This window comes from Salvelinus fontinalis, chromosome 31, assembly GCF_029448725.1.
Source record: "Salvelinus fontinalis isolate EN_2023a chromosome 31, ASM2944872v1, whole genome shotgun sequence".
NCBI lineage: Eukaryota > Metazoa > Chordata > Actinopteri > Salmoniformes > Salmonidae > Salvelinus > Salvelinus fontinalis.
In genome coordinates this window covers 24,224,373-24,244,747 of record NC_074695.1, presented here as the reverse complement: position 1 = coordinate 24,244,747, position 20,375 = coordinate 24,224,373, and the positions used below count along the sequence as shown (strand labels likewise).

Below are 20,375 nucleotides of genomic sequence, written 5' to 3'. Positions count from 1 at the left end.
AGATAAACAGGCATTATATTAATACACTGGCTAAAATAGCCTTCTGATGCCTTCTCGGAGTTGAAAGTAATGTGCTGATAAAAATGCAGAAGCCTTTTTAATATATGACAAATTAAAACAGTTTTTGTATTCCAACATAAATCCAAGAGTTACAGAAACAATTTTTGCTCTCAGAGAGACATTAAATTAGTTTTATGTGTCATATGAAAATAAGTTTTACACAATCTAAACCATCATTGACCAGAAATAATAAACAGTAATACCAAAACACTAAAACAATAATCATGCTTGTTATATGTGGATTTTAAAACATTATTTTATTAATTAATTTGTGCATATGAAATGTCAAACTGTAAGACTGTGCCAAAATACTTCCCCTCTGAACATGAATCTGAGTCTAATAAATTTAATTGTAAAAATGGTTTATTGACACAGATTTTCAATGAGTTTTATGATCATGTAAAGAGTATAATGAGTGTTTTTCATAACCTACTTGTGTCATAAAAGCATCTCAAATGCACTTAGTGACACCTAGTGAGGCTATGTAGACATCAAACCAACTGTCGTCTGTGGATTGTGGAGTTCTTCCTTGCAGTAAGAAATAAAGTCATAAATGGTCCTGTTCCTCAAGCGGAGTAAAATGGGTTTTATCAACATCTTTTAAAGCGTCAACCTTTTACAATATAAAAGATTGAGTGAAAACACTTGGGATTGTATGTTATATGGTATTTATTTAGTCTAGAAACATGGTCACATGAGTGTATTGTTGAGAGGAGGCATTCTGGGCGTAAAGTGGTGCTCCACAACCAGGAGAAAGGTCATATTACTGTGACTCAATAACAGGATGCCCTGTCCTGTCCTCAACAGGCCCTTTGAATCAAGGAGGGCAGGATGTTGGCACTGGATTCATTGATTGTATTTTAACACAGGGATAAGCCAATTTGTAAGTCGCTCTGGATAAGAGCGTCTGCGAAATGACTTAAATGTAAATGTAATAAGCCTGCTTGTGTCACTTTGGAGTTTATGTTTTTTCCAATCTATTTTGTATATTACAGAATCAGTTGAATTTGGAAATATTGAAAAATGTAATCGACAAATTCTCTCAGCTGACAGTTGTAGAGACTCAGGAGTTTTTTTTTGAGATTCTAAAATAATTCACTACTATTATAATGGCAAGAAATTAAAACAGGATCAGGGAAAAGCATTAAAAGCAGTTCTTTAGTTCTACAGCAGAGGTCTCCCTAAACTACAAATAATAACAGCAAGTCAAGCTTCAAATCAAATCAATCCCATTTTATTTCTCACATGCTTCGTAAACAATAGGTGTAGACTAACAGTGAAATGCTTACTTGCAGGCCCTTGCCAAGAATATAGAGAGAAAAATAATAGAAACAATATAATGACACAAGGAATTAGTACACAATGAGTAACAATGGCTTGGCTATATACATGGGGTACCAGTAACGAGTCGATGTGCAGGGGTACAAGGTAATTGAGGTATATATGTACATATAGGTAGGGGTAAAGTGACTAGGCAACAGGATAGATAATAAACAGTAGCATATGTGATAAGTCAAAAGAGTAAGTCCAAAAAGGTTCAATGCAGATAGTACGGATAGCTATTCTGTTAACTGTTTAGCAGTCTTATGGTTCGGGGGTAGAAGCTCTAAAGGGTCATGTTGGTTCCAGACTTGGTGCATCGGTACCGCTTGCTGTGCAGTAGCAGAGAGAACAGTCTATGACTTGGGTGGCTGGAGTCTTTGTCAATTTTTTGACACCGTCCGGTATAGAGGTCCTGGATGGCAAGGAGCTCGGCCCCAGTGATCTACTAGGTCGTACGCACTTCCCTCTAGTCGGATGCCAATCAGTTACCATACGAAGAGGTGATGCAGCCAGTCAAGATGCTCTCAATAGTGCAGCTGTATAACTTTTTGAAGATCTGATGGCCCATGCCAAATCTTTTCAGCCTTCTGAGGGGGAATGGGCATTGTCGTGCCTTCTTCATGACTGTGTTGATGTGTGTGGACCATGTTAATTCCTTAGTGATCTGGACACCGAGAAACTTGAAGCTCTCTACCCGTTCCACATCACCCCCGCCAATGTGGATGGGGGTGTGCTCGGCCTTCCGTTTCCTGAAGTCCACAATCAGCTCCTTTCTCTTGCTGACGTTGAGGGAGAGGTTGTTGTCCTGGCACCGCTGCCAGGCTGTCTCATTGTTGTTGGTGATCAGGCCTGCCACTGTTGTGTTGTCAGCAAACTTAATGATGTTGGAGTCATGTGCAGTCGTGGGTTAACAGGGAGTACAGGAGGGGACAACGCATGCCCGCCAGAGGGGCACCCGTGTTGAGGGTCAGCGTGGCAGTTTTGTTGTTGCTTGTCCTCATCCCCTGGGAGCGGCCCATCAGGAAGTCCAGGATCCAGTTGCAGAGGGTGTTCAGTCCCAGGGTCCTGAGTTTAGTGATGAGCTTGGAGGGCACTATGGTGTTGAACACTGAGCTGTAGTTGATAAACAGCATTCTCACATAGGTGTTCCTCTTGTCCAGGTGGTAGACTGCAGTGTAACCTGGAGTGCAATGGAGATTGCGTCATCTGTGGATCTGTTTGGGCGGTATTGCGAGTTGGAGTGGGTCTGTTGTCCATAGAAAGCATAAATTAAAAAGTGTTGTTAAAATTTTTGCCCTGTTTCACCTGTATTCTTCAATAAGAAATGAATGATCTTTTCCTACTGCTTTTTGAAGAAGGATGCAGACACTTTTCTGAGGATGCTCCTAGTGTAGAACTCCAGAAACACCATGATGTATCCCACCAGACACAGTAGTGCCAATAAGACCCTCACTCTCAGGTCTGGTGCAGATGGCTCTACATCACAGCGTAATGCCTCTGGGCTGAATGTCCAGTCACACTGCTTGTGGAAGTTTGCTAGTTCTGTATCCCACAGGTAGCTGGGATAATACATACTGTAGGCCTGGGAAGCGCAGCTGAACCTGTCAAAGAAAAGAGAATCCAGTCACCATTTGTTCAATGTGTTATTCAATTTCATATTATTATTGATCTCAAGGCTACATATTATGTAATGTCACATTATGTTCTGGGATGTGCCTGATCGCATTTCGAAAAGTATCAATATTGACATACCTTATATTTTTCACAGCTATGCTGACAGATGTAGCTGGAACATCCAACAGCCAAGGCCCATTCACTGTAACTAGATGGTGCACAAAAATAACAATGAAATACAAAGTCACCAATACACTCTTAGAACAAAAAGTGCTATCTAGAACCTAAAAGGGTTCTTTGGCTGTCCCCATAGGAGAACCATTTGAAAAAAATGTTTGGTTTCCAGGTAGATCCCTTTTGGTTCCATGTACTATCCTTTTGGTTCCAGGTAGAATCATTTTGGGTTCCATGTAGAACCCTGTCCACAGAGGGTTCTACAAGGAATCCAAAAGTGTTCTACCTGGAACCTAAAAGGGTTCTCCAATGGGGCCAGCCAAATAACCTTTTTAGAACCCTTTTTTCTAAGAGTGTACTATTGGAGCAAGACATCTGGTAAATTCCTGTTTTGTTATTTTACAACTTGTGGAATTAACCATATTTTTCAGGTTAGTTGGTTTTATTTGGATTCCATCATCAGATGACTTTTGCAACAACTGTCTTGTGATGTAAACATTGTCAAACTTAACTGAAATGACATGACTTCAGGTATCATTCTGATTCAGCTATCAGATATATTGCAAAGTGAGCCATCAGAATTCTTTTTGACAGAAGTGTATACTCCTCTAGCAGTTTCTTGGCATTTAAAAAGTCACTCTCAATCTGCTTGCTTACTGTAATACACCTCTTTTTGATCTCTGACAAGTCAATGTGAGTAAATTTATCACATTTTCTCTGTCTGGTAACAATATTCAGTTCTTCCTGTTTTACTTTGATAGCTTATCTAACGAGATCTCGCTTTGCTTCTTGAAAAAGCTCAGATGAGTTTAAAAAAGAGCGGGCAATACCTTCAGTTGCACTTTCCCTTTCACAGTGCATGGGTAACTTTTGAAAAAGGAGCTTATCATTCAGAGTCAATGTCACATAGATATGTGTAAGATTGTTCTCAAAGGGGACAGAAGGGCTCTTGCTCATGCTCACATGCTAACGAACTCACTCACATGGACAACCTATGAATCAAGTTATTGGGGAAAAGTGTGAGCTGAAAATGATGAAAGTTGTTCAAACGCAATACTTGGTGACTAATAATTTAGGGAAGTATTGGAGATTTGAAAGGTGCTACGGGATATGAGCAGTGTGGTACAGATGTAAGATCCTAATTGGATCATTCTTTTGTTGCTGAGAATGTTCTTGCTAAGCAGGAAATGCAAACTTGTAGTATATTTGAGTTTTTAAAAGGCTTCTAAAGTTTGTAATTTCCACTTTGAAATGTCAGACTTGATTTGCCCTAACAAAAAATGTATCAGCCCCTACTAAAAAATTCCATTAATTATTATCCACATAATAATTCACATTTCCTGTTGCGCCAAGATTATTTTCCTGCTATAGCAAACTGGCTTAAATGAAGATCCTACATCTGTGTCCTATTTATAGATCTAAACATAACCCTGTGCGAATTCATTTATACTTCTACTGACTAATAGGAGGTAGACTTCTACTGACTAATCCCAGATAATATTTTTATTATCTGGGAATCAATGAGCATGTAGAGAACCTTCGACAAGTTGAAAAAGGAAAGGATCTAATCAACCCCAAATCAATTGTATGTGTCAGAGTCTTCCAAAACTAAATGTTCAGCTAGGTAAAATCATTTACTGTATATTTGATTGGTTGAGCATCAAGGTCTAGCAATTTCATGTATGGTAAGACTTGTCAAACTTCCTTTTCTAACATTTCGTAGTAAGTTCTTCTATTTAATGTGTGTTCTGTGCTGCTGCGTTTCTTGTGTTCTGTTGTAGTTTGTCTTGTTTACTGGGGCCTACCCCAATGACCCCTCTCTCACACTGAGTAACTAACTACCTTCGGGTTCTGCAGAGTTAACCATGTGCCAAACCTTGAGATTGCAGACACTTTACAACACCAAACAGACATTATAAGGAATTTACAGCCCTGCACCATTCTTTAGAGAAATAGGGGGCAAAATACTGTATGTCTGCTTGGTTTAAGACACATATGTAAAAATTGTGTTCAAACCACATTTCAATATAACCTTCTTTCAAATGTTGTTCGCCTCATTTGGCTTGTTGAGTATCTTGTTTGGTGCTGTCAGACACACGGCTGTTAAATAAGACTTGATTGCACTGTCTATTCTCCTTACTACATATTATGCTGTGTCACTTGGGTCAATGATTAAAAATGACTATAGAGGCTTGGCCCCCTTCTGAATATTAACCCATGGTTTCAAGTTCTTCTGTTATATACATTACTGTGTTGCATGTCTGTTGGTGCCTGCTCACTGACATCAGCTAAATATATAAATTCCATGGATTGACGAAAAAAACACTAACTCATTTGCCATTCAGTTTTATTTGGTAACGAGAAGTATTAAGAAAATAACAAATCTACAAAATGTGCATTGATAAAGCTAAACGTATTACACTAAATAAAATCTATGGTAGAAAATAGTTATTTCGATTTCCACACACCACATTTCTAATGATTATTTCAAATAAAATAAGATCAGAAAATCATGATTTATGTTTTTAAAAGACACAATGAAAAGTAAAAATGACCTTCTGTGTGTAACTTACAAAAATATGTTAAAACACATGCAGCCAGTGACCACCATGGCCTAGGTAAGTATGTTTTATGAATAATTCACAAACTCCTGTTATGTGTCAAGACAGTCACAGTTTACACAGCTAAAGGTCAATGGAGGATTGAGTTCAAGTGTCATTTACCAGTAGGTGGAGGACTTGGAGGATGAGAGTTCACTGTCATGAAATGGATTGGGTTTATAATCAGACTGCTAACACCCTAATCAATAAGGATTACTATCACAAACACTATCCAGGGAATGTTACAGTGAGGTACAGTATGAGATGCACACAGTGATCAGTGCAATGTGGCACAATGACCATCAGAGGTCACTAAGATGCAATTCATTTCAGCAAGCATAGCGAGAGATGAGACAAGACATCACAGGTGTCTGGACAAAAACTATGCCCGACATGACTTGTTGTATAACTGTGGAAGAGAACGCAACAACAGACAGACCAACCACTGTCTATTCTGTCGCCCCCCGCCCTGCCCAAACAAATTATCTTCCAATGGAAACATGTCATAGGGACCTAAAACAAATCAAGGCAAAACACAGGACACATCTGGGGAGAGCAGGGGTTCGTGACAAACAAGAAAATTAGCTGATAGAAATTGATATAATCTACATGACAGAGTAAGTAGATCACAATGAGAGCCTGAACAAAATATAAACCGCTAAAAAATCAAAACTCATATACAGTAGACTGATTGAAAAAGGACAGTACCTTAGAAACATGGTATAGCCATCATACCATAAGCTAAATTACTTAAAGTAACAGCTAATTCTCCCCAAGTCTATAGTTATAGACTTTGTACATATTCAGAAATTATGATCCAGTATTTACTATATAATACAGTATAATAATTATACTGGATAAGCTTCAGATCTACGGTAACCTAGTAACGTTGAAAGGTGAGTCGGAGGGGAACTGTATATCTGTGACAGTACTGGACATGTTGACTGGACGAGCCCAGTCTGGATAAGTCTCCAAACTGAACATGGCACGACCCCAAGTGTTCATGGCCAGAGAAACCGATAAAATGCCCAAAATGTTCATCACAAAGCCTGTTTTCACCTGTAAATAGAGAAACCAACCAGATGTATATGCTAGAATACAGTACCTTTAAGTTTAGGAACAGTCTGACATATGGTCATACAGTATATCGGCATAAGGATCTTACCATGTCCTTCACCAAAAGATGGCCAGATGCAAAGGCAATGGAGTTGGGAGGGGTGGAGACTGGCAACATGAAGGCAAATGAACATCCTGTTGTCGCAGGTATCATAAAGTAAAGAGGGTTCACCTTGACAAACATAGCCTGTCAAGAGGAGACAAACACATTTGTTGCTATTCTTTTGACAAAATTGTATTAATGCAAAACTAATAACACTTTTAAACACTTTTCTTCAGACAAACACAAGGAGCACACACGTTAGTAAGGAGTGAGTGAGTGAATCCATCTCTAATTCAATAACTGGGAACGATATTCCAAATTGTTAGTCGTAATTTATTTGGCTTGGGAATTTTACTGAAGATAAGTAAGTATGGCGCACTTGTCATGGTGATACTGGATGATACGATTGAACGATACTGCAGGACATTGGCACTCCCAGCCAAAGACAACTGGTTACTGATAACTGTAGTTAATGTCCAACAGACATACAAATTGACCCAACAGCCATGGTGCTACGCTGACAGATCTGTTAACCCCATGGCAAACACTAAAAAGGTAAATTGCTGTGGGAGATTAGAGTAGAGAGCACTGATTTCCCCATCATATTTTCCCATGGGGAATACTAATCCATGAATTAGTCATCCAATGTAGTTCAAGGCTTTTTGGTAGATAACAAGGGGTATTCAAATACTACACACAAAATACATGTCTTCCTTCAAAATGATTACCTACTACAGTAGGCCTGTCCTTTTCATACCCACAGGGTACGTCAATCTCAATAATGGAAACATCTAACTAAATGTTGAATGTTGTGGTCATGTCATAGATGACAGCTCACCAGTTCAGCGATGACGGGCAGGAATATGATAATGGTGGCGGTGTTGCTGGCAAACTCTGTGAAACAGGCCAGGAAAGCTGTGATGAACATGACGGCCACAGCAGGGGGGACCTGGGCAATAGGCTGGAGGTAGGCTCCTATCCACGCCGCCAGTCCTGACTCCTATATTATACAACAGGGACAGAGCATCAACAGACAGCCCCCATCTCAGTAGTAGCAGAAATAGGTAAAAAGTATATAAATAGATATTTGAATATGAGTTAAAGGGATTTCATATCTTTGTGCATCATTAAACATAAACAGGTTTTACCCATAGGGCATATTGATTCTATATGTAAATTCTATGATTTTACCTCACATCCCTTGGCCATGGCAAAGCCTCCACCCAGCAACAGAATGATATTCCATGGGACACATTCCTGTGCTTTCTTCCATGATAGGAGAGGAACATATGGAGTATTTGATGCTGAGGAAAACATGACAAGGTATACAATCAACCTCGGCCCACCAGCCAAATCCAGGTCAACCACCGAAATATCAGAATATCTAACCTGCAAGGGGCCTTGAAAAGGAGTAATAAAGAAAAGGCGGAAGGTTGGGGTTAGAGGTTAAAATAAGGGTTAAGGGTCAAAATATGGCCATGGCTGGTGTTTTGTTTTTCTCTCCGGTACCGCTGGGCCAGAAATGTTTCAATCCCATAGAAAATGTGTGGGTAGAACTGAAAAAGCGTGTGCGAGCAAGGAGGCCTACAAATCTGACGCAGTTACACCAGCTCTGTCAGGAGGAATGGGCCAACTTATTGTTGGCAGCTTGTGGAAGGCTACCTGAAACGTTTGACCCAAGTTAAACAATTTAAAGGCAATTCTACCAAATACTAATTGAGTGTATATAAACGTCTGACCCACTGGTAATGTGATGAAATAAATAAAAGCTGAAATTAATCATTCTCTCTACTATTATTCTGACATTTCACATTCTTAAAATAAAGTGGTGATCCTAACTGACCTAAGACAGGGAATTTTTACTAGGATTAAATGTCAGGAATTGTGAAAAACTGAGTTGAAATGTACAGTGGGGCAAAAAAGTATTTAGTCAGCCACCAATTGTGCAAGTTCTCCCACTTAAAAAGATGAGAGAGGCCTGTAATTTTCATCATAGGTACACTTCAACTATGACAGACAAAATGAGAAAAAAAATTCCAGAAAATCACATTGTAGGATTTTTAACGAATTTATTTGCAAATTATGGTGGAAAATAAGTATTTGGTCAATAACAAAAGTTTATCTCAATACTTTGTTATATACCCTTTGTTGGCAATGACAGAGGTCAAACGTTTTCTGTAAGTCTTCACAAGGTTTTCTGTTAGTGGAATTAAATAATTCCTCTAATGTACTCATTAATTAAATTCAATCTGTCTATTTATAAGAATTTGTAAGATACTTATTAACATAAAATAGACACGATACAGTCTTATTAAAAGTAGATAATAGTGTTTATTCTCGGAGCACGCTGCCATTTGATCATAAACACAAGTTTATATACAAGATATGACGTCATAGGTTACAGAATGAGTCTCATTGTCCTGACAAATAGAAAACAGGTTCAAAAGTTCATTCTAACTCACTGGACACACACATGACACATAATATAATCAATTGTCCTGAAGGCTCACTATAATTTATTACCACTTTAGCAGACAACTCAAGATAATGGAAGACCTAAAAAGTTTATCTAAACACCTCAGGGCTAAGTTGGGTCAGTTCAACCATAGTTTAACGACCCTTTCTGCTTATTTTATGACCCACAACACAAATCTCTTTTCACCAGGCATGCAGAGTTCAATTAGTTATAGTTTTATCTAAAGCTAGAATTTGTTTTAACTATTTATTAACAAAATTCCGAACATTTTCACACACTGTTGCTGGTATTTTGGCCCATTCCTCCATGCAGATCTCCTCTAGAGCAGTGATGTTTTGGGGCTGTTGCTGGGCAACACAGACTTTCAACTCCCTCCAAAGATTTTCTATGGGGTTGAGATCTGGAGACAGGCTAGGCCACTCCAGGACCTTGAAATGCTTCTTACGAAGCCACTCCTTCGTTGCCCGGACGGTGTATTTGGAATCATTGTCATGCTGAAAGACCCAGCCACGTTTCATCTTCAATGCCCTTGCTGATGGAAGGAGGTTTTCACTCAAAATCTCACGATACATGGCCCCATTCATTCTTTCCTTTACACGGATCAGTCGCCCTGGTCCCTTTGCAGAAAAACAGCCCCAAAGCATGATGTTTCCACCCCCATGCTTCACAGTAGGTATGGTGTTCTTTGGATCCCAGTCTTCTTCTGGATCATCCAAATGCTCTCTAGCAAACTTCAGAAGGGCCTGGACATGTACTGGCTTAAGCAGGGGGACACGTCTGGCACTGCAGGATTTGAGTCCCTGGCGGCGTAGTATGTTACTGATGGTAGGCTTTGTTACTTTGGTCCCAGCTCTCTGCAGGTCATTCACTAGGTCCCCCCATGTGTGGTTCTGGGATTTTTGCTCACCGTTCTTGTGATCATTTTGACCCCAGGGGGGAGATCTTGCGTGGAGCCCCAGATCGAGGGAGATTATCAGTGGTCTTGTACGTCTTCCATTTCCTAATAATTGCTCCCACAGTTGATTTCTTCAAACCAAGCTGCTTACCTATTGCAGATTCAGTCTTCCCAGCCTGGTGCAGGTCTACAATTTTGTTTCTGGTGTCCTTTGACAGCTCTTTGGTCTTGGCCATAGTGGAGCTTGGAGTGTGACTGTTTGAGGTTGTGGACATGTGTCTTTTATACTGATAACAAGTTCAAACAGGTGCCATTAATACAGGTAACGAGTGGAGGACAGAGGAGCCTCTTAAAGAAGAAGTTACAGGTCTGTGAGAGCCAGAAATCTTGCTTGTTTGTAGGTGACCAAATACTTATTTTCAACCATAATTTGCAAATAAATTCATTAATAATCCTACAATGTGATTTTCTGGATTTTTTTTTTTTTTTGTCTGTCCTAGTTGAAGTGTACCTATGATGAAAATTACAGGCATCTCTCATCTTTTTTAAGTGGGAGAACTTGCACAATTGGTGGCTGACTAAATACTTTTTCGCCCCACTGTATTTGGCTAAGGTGTTTGTAAACTTCTGACTTCATCTGTAGAGCAGAGTAAACAGAGCAAACCAAAGTGTGGCGACACACTTTGAGAGATGAATAATAATCGCACAAACAAAGGGGCTACAGTCTTACCTCACAACAGAATGCTGCTCAGACTAATCTACGTCATTAACATTCCTCAGGTGATTTACAGTACCTAACAACAGAGCCAATGCAAGTTTTGCACTTCAGAAATGGACTAATGAAAGAAAGAAAGAATATTCTACTTTGATAGTAGTCAATGATACAGATGTAGGATCTTAATTGGAGCCAGTTTGCTACAGCAGTAGAATAATCCATCAGCAACAGGAAATGTGAGTTATTATATGGATTATAATTAATTGTCATTTTTTGTAGAGGTTGATACATTTTTCATTAGGGCAAATTAAGTTTGAAATTTTAATGTAGAAATTCCAAACTTTAAAAGCCTTTTTAAACCTTGAATACACTACAAGTTTAGTGTATTCTACGCTGTGCAGGAAAATTCCTGTAACAACAGCGTGATCAAATTAAGATACGACATCTGTACTGTAATTTATTTCTGGTGAGGCATGATGTAAGGGATAATCAACAAAGGCCTCTGCATTCTATGGAAAATAATGAACGATGCAGAAGGTGTGTTCAACAACGTGCTAGCAGAGTGGAAATGACCTTCCAATGAGTTTCATTATTTTCCAGAGAATGCATAGTTGATTATCCCTTTTATACCATGGCTATAATTTAAAGAAATGTGTTCATTTGCTGGTAGAAATGTGTTCAACATCCACTGAAGTAGCTAGTAAGTGCATTAGTAGTTGCCGTGGTAACCAAACAGGTTCGCTAGTTTGGCTAACCAAACCATGAATTCTAGGTTGCCATTATGAAAATCGAATTCAACAATGCCAATAATGTTTTCAATTCGACTTCTGTTTTCAAAAGCAGCTCAAATATAGAACATGGAAGAATGAACTATAGCCATTGAATTCTACCGTGCAAATATACCATGCGTTATAGGGAAGTATTCAACAATGCCATGGTATAATTAATATTATAAACTGGGTGATTCAAGCCCTGAATGCTGATTGGCTGACAGCTGTGGTAAATCAGACCGTATACCATGGGTATGACAAAATATAGATTTTTACTGCTCTAATTACGTTGGTAACCAGTTTATAATAGCAATAAGGCACCTCGGGTTTGTGTTATATGGCCAATATACCACGGCTAAGGTCTGTATCCAGGCACTCGGTGTTGCGTCGTGCTTAAAAACAGCTCTTAGATGAGGATAATTGGCCATATACCACAATCTTTGGGCCTTATTGCTTAAATAATGTGAGTTTAAAACCCTTTATCTACAGTATATGCATACAGCTGCTCCATCTAATCTTTTGATTCGAAAACATCCAATGTGTCCTCTATATCAGTACAGAAAGGTGATATGACTAGAGGCAGTAGTATTTTCCATCTACATATTCCAAAATATTTCTTATTATTTGGGACATGTCCTTTCAAGTACTGACCTCTAGAATCAAACCACCAGTTAAGAGAGGGCTTCTGGGAAGGGAAGAAAAATAGGATTGACACAATGATCACTCCAGTGGTCGCATCTGACACATACCTACAGTAGAAAGAGAATCAGAGAAGAGGAAGTCATGATGCAGCTGGTTTCCTCATGCCTCCAGTGAATTATACAGACATTTCCGAGGTAACGGGTAGTGCCTTGTTAGCTTGTAGCAAGCTTATCTGTCTTACCCTTTGTTGAAAAATGTGGACCATCCAGTTACAAATTTGGGATCTCTTGTGAACAGGAGAACGGCAAACAAAATGAAAAAGAATGCGATGGATCCTTCTGCAAAACTAAAATGAAAGATGGAAATTGTTGTCATTGAGGAATCCCCGTCATTGAGGAATCCTTAGTCCTGGAGGGTTGTAGCAGGATTTTGTTCCATCCAACTGAATAAAATAAACAATCTAAAGCATGCGAACAATGTGGCGCTCCTGAACCAGAATTGGCCAACCCTGGTATAGGGCATGATTTAAGATTAGAGCATGTTGCCTGTGATTTAGTCTAGAGATAAGGCTAGAGTCCCTTACTTTATGGGGCCTAGTTTTCTGTAGTCTTCATCAATAACAGCCTCTGCTTTTTTCTCTGCTTGTGCTCTTTCGTCCTGTTTCTTCACACATAACCTGAACACAACAAATAGTATTAAAATAGTGTGAATGTATCTGACAGGTAGGAAAATGTATTACTTCATATTATTTTAAAAAGTGTACAGGCAAAAATCTTAGAACTCTAGCACAGACTGCATATATAATCATCTATGGTCACGTTTTTATATTACACACTTTTGAGTAACTTTGATTTGATTTGAGCACCATACCGCGTATTCAAGCCCCCGTAGAGGAAAGAAATCCACAGCCATGCCAAGATGAGGAAGAGCACCATGAGAGGAAAGGCGAATGCAAACCAAGAGCCAAAATTTATCAAGTCGCACTCTGGGAAGTAACTAGGACACAAATAAGCAACTGTCAAAAACGGTACAGCAAACATGAAAAAAGTAGTATTTTATGGTCTAAAATGTAACATGTTCTTCAAACACAGCTATTTGCCAGTAAAATCCTAACTCAGGTTGTCAGGTTGGTGTCATATGCCTTTAAAGGTCCTCAATATCATATTGCTCTTGCCTCTTAGCAAGAGCAATTTCTCAGGAAAGAATTTAGCTAGGACTGTCTGAGTGGGGAGGGGGAAACTGAAAACTAGCTGTTATTGGCAGAGAGGTTTAGAACTCTTTCTTATTGGTCTATTGACTAATTTGGTGATGCCACCAGGCAGGCCAAAACTCCATCCCACCAAAACCGGCTGAAATTTCCAGCGGTCTTTTCAAACAGCTCTTATACTAAAACTGCAACGCTGCTGAATTTTTCACACTCAACAGTTTCCCGCATGTATCAAGAATGGTCCACCACCCAAACGACATCCAGCCAACTTGACACAACCGTGGGAAGCATTAGAGTCAACCTGGTGTCAGCATCCCTGTGGAATGCTTTTAACACCTTGTAGTCTACGCCCGACAAATTGAGGCTGTTCTGAGGGGAAAAGGGGGGAGGGGTCCTAATGTTTGGTATACTCAGTGTATATATAAAGCACAGGAAAATCACATTTTTGACTGCACTGGGGCTTTCAGAGGGACTTCTGAAGTCTGAAACAGAACAGTACTCATCTTTTTTCATAATGGTTAAAACCCTTTCATAGACCTTCTCAGGGATACTTTTTCTCCTTATATACCTTTATTGCTCTATCTGATGGGCCTGTGAGGTCTATGAGAGGGTATGTACAGATACAGTAGGAGAAAGAGAGATCAGTCAAGTCCTCAACTTGGGTACCTCTTAAGTTGTCCAATGAGGATGAGGTTTGGCGCCGTGCCTGTCAGGGTGGCAGTCCCTCCGATACTGGCAGCGTATGGGATACAGATCAGGAAGCCTTTCCACACCTTCATCTGGTACTCTGACTCTGTCCTGATCTCCTGTGCAGTCCTCCCATTTGACCGCACCATCCCATCAGTTCTTAAGATATAATGTAGGGAAATGTAACCAAACAGATTGTAACAATGCTAGTAAATAGCTACATGATAACCATGAATCCAACATGAGAGCTAAAATTGTTTGTTTTTGCTTCCTTTCTTACCCATCTATAGACAAGATCTGATTTTCAGAGGGCAGTGAATGCAGCTTTACTTGTGATTGACCTGATGGATGTTGAAGTTAACAGGTTGTTAGAGTTATTCTCTCCATTGTTCACTGTGCAGTGACAAATGACTAAATATTTTTAAGGACAGGCTTAGACATAATAATTCCATATTGAATACCAATTTGAAGGAGATTTAGGGGGTTATCTAAGTGTAACTGCCTCTAAGGAGAATCAATATGTTTCCCATGAACCAACTAGTTTGATGCTACAGTATACATAGCTATAGTATGAATGAGACAAGCTATAACAGAGATATTAACAATTTATATGTAATCAAAGCCTGTGAGTTCCAGTTTTCTAACTAGCTTGTCTGTAGACCTCTGTCATATTTAATAAATGACTTGAAAGGTGGCTACTATAATCAATAAATTACCATTTGAATATTGAATAACTTGACATGTCGTGCTCTGAAGGCAATATGATAGTTCACACCCTGAGTTACATATTACAGTTTTAATGTGGAAACATCATTCTTAGCTATAGAAAATTAAAGTATAGTCTGTTTGTCTGTGTAAGGCAGGTGTCAAACTCATTCCACAGAGGCCCGAGTGTCTGTGGGTTTTCGCTCCTCCCTCTTATTTGATTGATGAATTAAGGTCACTGATCAGTTAGGAACTCCTCTCACTTGTTTGTATAGGTCTTAACTGGACACAAATTGAAAGGAAAAAACTCAAATCAGCAGACACTTGGCCCTCCATGGTTTGAGTTTGACACCCTTGGGTAAGCACTACAAACAATTAGCATTAATTCTACCCTTCAGTGTTGATAGACTAAATTTGTCCTGGCTTAGCTACTGTATAGGTCTTAATCTTTTCGCTAGATGTGTGTGGGACAGTTGGAGAAACCCTACACAGCAACTCACCCTCTGTCTCCTCTTTCACCTTGCAGTTCTCCTTCAGAGTGGCCAGGTCCCCAAAGAGGGTCTCCAGGATGGCGTTAGCAATGGGAAGCATCATGGCCGTTGTTGCTGTGTTGCTGAGCCACATGGACAGGAAGGCAGAGGTGATCATCATTCCCAAAATCAACCTGTATGGGGAGAGAGATGGGCACATAGGTCAGGTGTAAGTAGAGTGACAAATCAATACTATGATTATCAATAACATTTCTGATAACAACTGGCCTATGTAAAATGGTAGAGAATCAGCTCGAAGACGCTTGGACCTTCTTTTTTGAAATTTTCAGTGGTATTGTTAACAAACACGCCCGCATAAAGAAAATGAGAATTAAAAACAGATTTAGCCCCTGGTTCGACCGTGATCTTGCCGAGTTACTCCACCTTAAGAATTGCATTTGGCGAAAGGCACACGCATACTCAGGCTGACGGGCTATCATTCAGGCAAATAAGAAATAAGTGCACTCAGGCTATCTGGAAGGCCAAAGTTAGTTACTTTAAGGAGCAGTACTCTCTCTGTGGGTCTAACCCCAAGAAGCTCTGGAAAACGATTAATGACCTGGAGAATAAACCCTCCTCCTCACAGCTGCCCATGTCCCTTAATGTTGATGATGTGGTTGTTACTGACAAGAAGCACATGGCTGAGCTCTTTAATCACCACTTCATTAAGTCAGGATTCCTATTTGACTCAGCCATGCCTCCTTGCCCGTCAAACATTTCCTCATCTCCCACCCCTTCTAATGCGACTATCCCTGATGCTTCTCCCTCTTTTTCCCCTGCCCCGCAACAAAGTTTCTCCCTCAGGCAGTCACTGAGTCCGAGGTGCTAAAGGAGCTCCTTAAACTTGACCACAAAAAAACATCTGGGTCAGATGGTTTAGACCCTTTCTTCTTTCAGGTTGCTGCCCCTATCATCGCCAAGCCTATCTCCCACCTTTTTAGCCTCTCTCCTTTCTGGGGAGGTTCCCATTGTTTGGAAGGCAGCCACGGTTTGTCCTTTATTTACAGGGGAGATCAAGCTGATCCTAACTGTTCTAGGCCTATTTATATTTTGCCCTGTTTCTCAAAAGTGTTGGAAAAACTTCAATAATAACGTCAATAATCAACTAACTGGCTTTCTTGATGTCTATAGTATTCTCTCGGGAATGCAATCTGGTTTCCGCTCAGGTTATGGATGTGTCACTGCAACCTTAAAGGTCCTCAATGATGTCACCATTGCACTTGATTCTAAGAAATATTGTGCTGCTATTTTTATTGACTTGGCCAAAGCTTTTGATACGGTAGACCATTCCATTCTTGTGGGCCGGCTAAGGAGTATTGGTGTCTCTGAGGGGTCTTTGGCCTGGTTGGCTAACTACCTGTCTCAAAGAGTACAGTGTATAAAGTCAGAAAATCTGCTGTCTCAGCCACTGCATGTCACCAAGGGAGTAACCCAAGGCTCGATCCTAGGCCCCACGCTCTTCTAAATTTACATCAACAACATAGCTCAGGCAGTAGGAAGCTCTCTCATCCATTTAAATGCAGATGATACAGCCTTACACTCAGCTGGCCCCTCCCTGGATTTTGTGTTAAATGCTCTCCAACAAAGCCTTCTTAGTGTCCAACAAGCTATCTCTACCCTTAACCTTGTTCTGAACACCTCCAAAACAAAGGTAATGTGGTTTGGTAAGAAGAATGCCCCTCTTCCCACAGGTGTGATTACTACCTCTGAAGGGTTTAGAGCTTGAGGTAGTCACCTCATACAAGTACTTGGGAGTATGGCTAGACGGTGCACTGTCCTTCTCTCAGCACATATCAAAGCTGCAGGCTAAAGTTAAATCTAGACTTGGTTTCCTCTATCGTAATCACTCCTCTTTCAGCCCAGCTGCCAAACTAAACCTGATTCAGATGACCATCTTACTCATGCTAGATTACGGAGACATCATTTATAGATTGGCAGGTAAGGGTGCTCTCGAGCGACTAGATGTTCTTTACTATTCGGCCATCGGATTTGCCACCTATGCTCCTTATAGGACACATCACTGCACTCTATACTCCTCTGTAAACTGGTCATCTCTGTATACCCTTTGCGATGCTTATTTATAAAACCCTCTTAGGCCTCACTCCCCCCCTATCTGAGATATCTACTGCAGCCCTCATCCTCCACATACAACACCCGTTCTGCCAGTCACATTCTGTTAAAGGTCCCCAAAGCACACACATCCCTGGGTCGCTTCTCTTTTCAGTTCACTGCAGCTAGCGACTGGAACGAGCTGCAACAAACACTCAAACTGGACAGTTTTATCTCAATATCTTCATTCAATGACTCAATCATGGACACTCTTACTGACAGTTGTGGCTGCTTTGTGTCATATATTGTTGTCTCTACCTTCTTGCCCTTTGTGCTGTTGTCTGTGCCCAATAATGTTTGTACCATGTTTTGTGCTGCTACAATGTTGTGTTGCTACCATGTTGTTGTTATGTTGTGTTGCTACCATGCTGTGTTGTCATGTGTTGCTGCCTTGCTATGTTGTTGTCTTAGGTCTCTCTTTATGTAGTGTTGTCTCTCTTGTTGTGATGTGTGTTTTATCCTATATTTATATTGTATTTCTTTTTCATCCCAGTCCCCCGTCCCCGCAGGACACCTTTTGCCTTTTGGTAGGCCGTCATTGTAAATAAGAATGTGTTATTAAATGACTTGCCTAGTTAAATAAAGGTTCAATAAAAAATAAAAATAAAAGTTTAAAAATAAAAATAATCCCAAAATATAAATTATGATAAATGTATTACTGTTGTATATATGGCGATATAGACTTCTCACCAGGCTGGTTTGACTCCAACAATCTTAAGAACTTTCAGAGCTATTCTGCGATGCAGACCCCATTCCTCAATAGCTGATGCCATCACAAGACCGCTGAGAAAGAGAACATTTGTATCGAGGAAGTACTGAGGGCAGACTTTTTTGGATGGAAGAATTCCCATTGTTGGAAAGAGGCAAACAGGTAGCATGGCAGTGACAGCTAAGGGAAGAGCCTCTGTGCACCAGAACACAGCCATTAGCAGCACCACATACAGACATTTCCCCTCCTGAAAAACATAACAGAAACATGTTGGTGAACATTAAGAGTAAATGCCAAAGGTTATCTATTTCATTAATGTTTGTATCATGCTGTGGAAAGACAAATGTATAAGGAATGTACTTTTTTTCTGTGTGTGGAATTGCAAAATTAGGGGGGAATTGTAAATAAATAAGCCCATGAAGTTATTAATAGCTGGGTTAGGTCTCAGATTGGTTGGTTAGGTCTCCAATTGGGTTATGGCTCCGATTAAGAGGGGTGAATGGAGTTAGGGTCGAGTTATTAATGTGAGGATTGATGTTTTAGCTATATGATGAAGCGGGACCATGTCCTGTTTTTAAATCTAATGGCACGTTTTATGATCCTGATTCTAATTTCAGTGAAGTCTTATTCCAACAGATGTTGGTTTAATGGGTGTTCAGATTTAAAGGCAGGTGTGGATATTATTAATCATATCAGCTTTAGGCTATGTGGCAATACTGTATTTAACCATTGCCTGACTTTCAGTAGTAGGTCATGACAATTTGATGTGGTTCAGCAATTTGGCTTAGTTATATACAGTTATAAAACTACTTTTTCTTGTGAGTTAGAGAAATAAATGGTTAGAGTAGCAAGATTTGTGTTTCTTCCAATAACCACTTACCTTTTCCGGTAGACCAAAAAGTAACGGGAGGAGAATAAGCGGAGTGAGGACGAGAATAAGTTGTTTCTTGACGCACCAAAGCTTCTTAGCGAACGTTGATATTGTTTCCATTTCCATGACGAATATTATTTTATTGAAGTGTACCAACGCTTGTTATGTGATGCCGGAGTGCAGAATTTTGAAGCCTCACTTTTATCACTTTGACTCCGTTGTTTTTGCACTCTTGGAGAAGATTAACTATTGCCTAACAGGTTAACTCATAACGCATTGTTCAAGTTATTAGGGATGCGCGCGCAAGTTGAGCTTGCTCTATGATTGCACAATTTGTATGTGATTTATTGTGTTTTACTGATAATAACCAACATTTTAACAATGCCAGTAGTCTTGTCTTTCTGGTTCCTCCCTGCAAAATGGATGCCAGCCATGTCAACAGTCATCAAAAACTGCTTCCATCATCATTCATGGTTGATCACACAAGGGAAGGGGCCACATAGGTAAACCATGTAAACTTCATTTTAAGAGGATAGAGACTTGAACCACAGACATGTGCCACAAAGGTCCGAATTTTGCAGAAATCATATGTTTGGAAACAAATGGAGACCAAATACATGGAGATTACAATGGTAATCTGTAACACGTGACTATACACAGTTTAAATAGGCAGCATTTACACCTGGAAGCCCAATTCTGATATTTTTCTCACTAATTGGTCTTTTGACCAATCACATCATATCTGTTCGCATCAGCTCTTATTGAGAGCTGATTTGATTGGTCAAAAGACCAATAAGTGCAAAAAAAATAAGAATTGGGCAGCCTGTGTAAATGCAGCATTTAGTTGTTTTTGGTAGATAATTGATAGACACATTCTATTGTTTTAGTGGCTGGTTTAATAAAAAGGTGACTTCAGTTCATTGGTGATTTCAATGGTGGCTCCCGCCATTGCAGATGTTCCTTTAAGCGATAGGCCTAATCGTAAATTCTCCATCTACAAATGTGAAGTGAGGACATAGGCTACTTTAAAAGACATTGATGTTAAAAGCAGGATAAAAACTTGGTAGCCAACTGTCTGATCTGGCAATGCTCAATCAAAGACAATGGCAGGCTTGTTTCTCTCCGACAG

General features: G+C 39.9%; 1 protein-coding gene and 1 pseudogene across 3 annotated transcripts; both read right to left on the bottom strand.

Moving 5' to 3' along the window:
* Positions 1-2,954: 2,954 nt before the first annotated feature.
* LOC129829908 (Na(+)/dicarboxylate cotransporter 3-like) lies at positions 2,955-19,527 on the bottom strand. Of its 3 annotated transcripts, XR_008755477.1 has the most exons (14): positions 19,256-19,527; positions 18,357-18,622; positions 15,528-15,691; positions 14,603-14,663; positions 14,302-14,481; positions 13,299-13,424; positions 13,012-13,104; positions 12,670-12,774; positions 12,438-12,535; positions 8,122-8,234; positions 7,769-7,930; positions 6,937-7,074; positions 3,136-3,205; positions 2,955-2,984 (listed from the first exon to the last, which is right to left on the bottom strand). XR_008755477.1 is itself a non-coding variant. In XM_055891907.1 (13 exons), the coding sequence occupies exons 1-13, from the start codon at positions 19,370-19,372 to the stop codon at positions 6,642-6,644; spliced, it is 1,812 nt and encodes a 603-aa protein (XP_055747882.1). In that variant the 5' UTR covers positions 19,373-19,520; the 3' UTR covers positions 5,502-6,641. The 3 variants fall into 3 exon arrangements, 2 of the variants coding, with proteins under 2 accessions (XP_055747882.1, XP_055747884.1); XM_055891907.1 differs by lacking the exons at positions 2,955-2,984; positions 3,136-3,205 and adding an exon at positions 5,502-6,830 and having other exon boundaries at positions 19,256-19,520; XM_055891909.1 differs by lacking the exons at positions 2,955-2,984; positions 3,136-3,205; positions 12,670-12,774 and adding an exon at positions 5,502-6,830 and having other exon boundaries at positions 19,256-19,526.
* Positions 3,216-5,424, bottom strand: LOC129829909 (osteoclast stimulatory transmembrane protein-like; annotated as a pseudogene).
* Positions 19,528-20,375: the final 848 nt, after the last annotated feature.

Excerpts from the sequence above, each read along its gene's own strand:
- LOC129829908 (XM_055891907.1), bottom strand. The coding sequence starts at position 19,372 with ATGGAAATGGAAACAATATCAACGTTCGCTAAGAAGCTTTGGTGCGTC. Across the intron at positions 13,105-13,298 it reads TACGGGGGCTTGAATACGCG|GTTATGTGTGAAGAAACAGG; the intron begins GTATGGTGCTCA and ends TGTTGTGTTCAG. Across the intron at positions 7,075-7,768 it reads TGCCCGTCATCGCTGAACTG|GCTATGTTTGTCAAGGTGAA; the intron begins GTGAGCTGTCAT and ends TCCTCTTGACAG.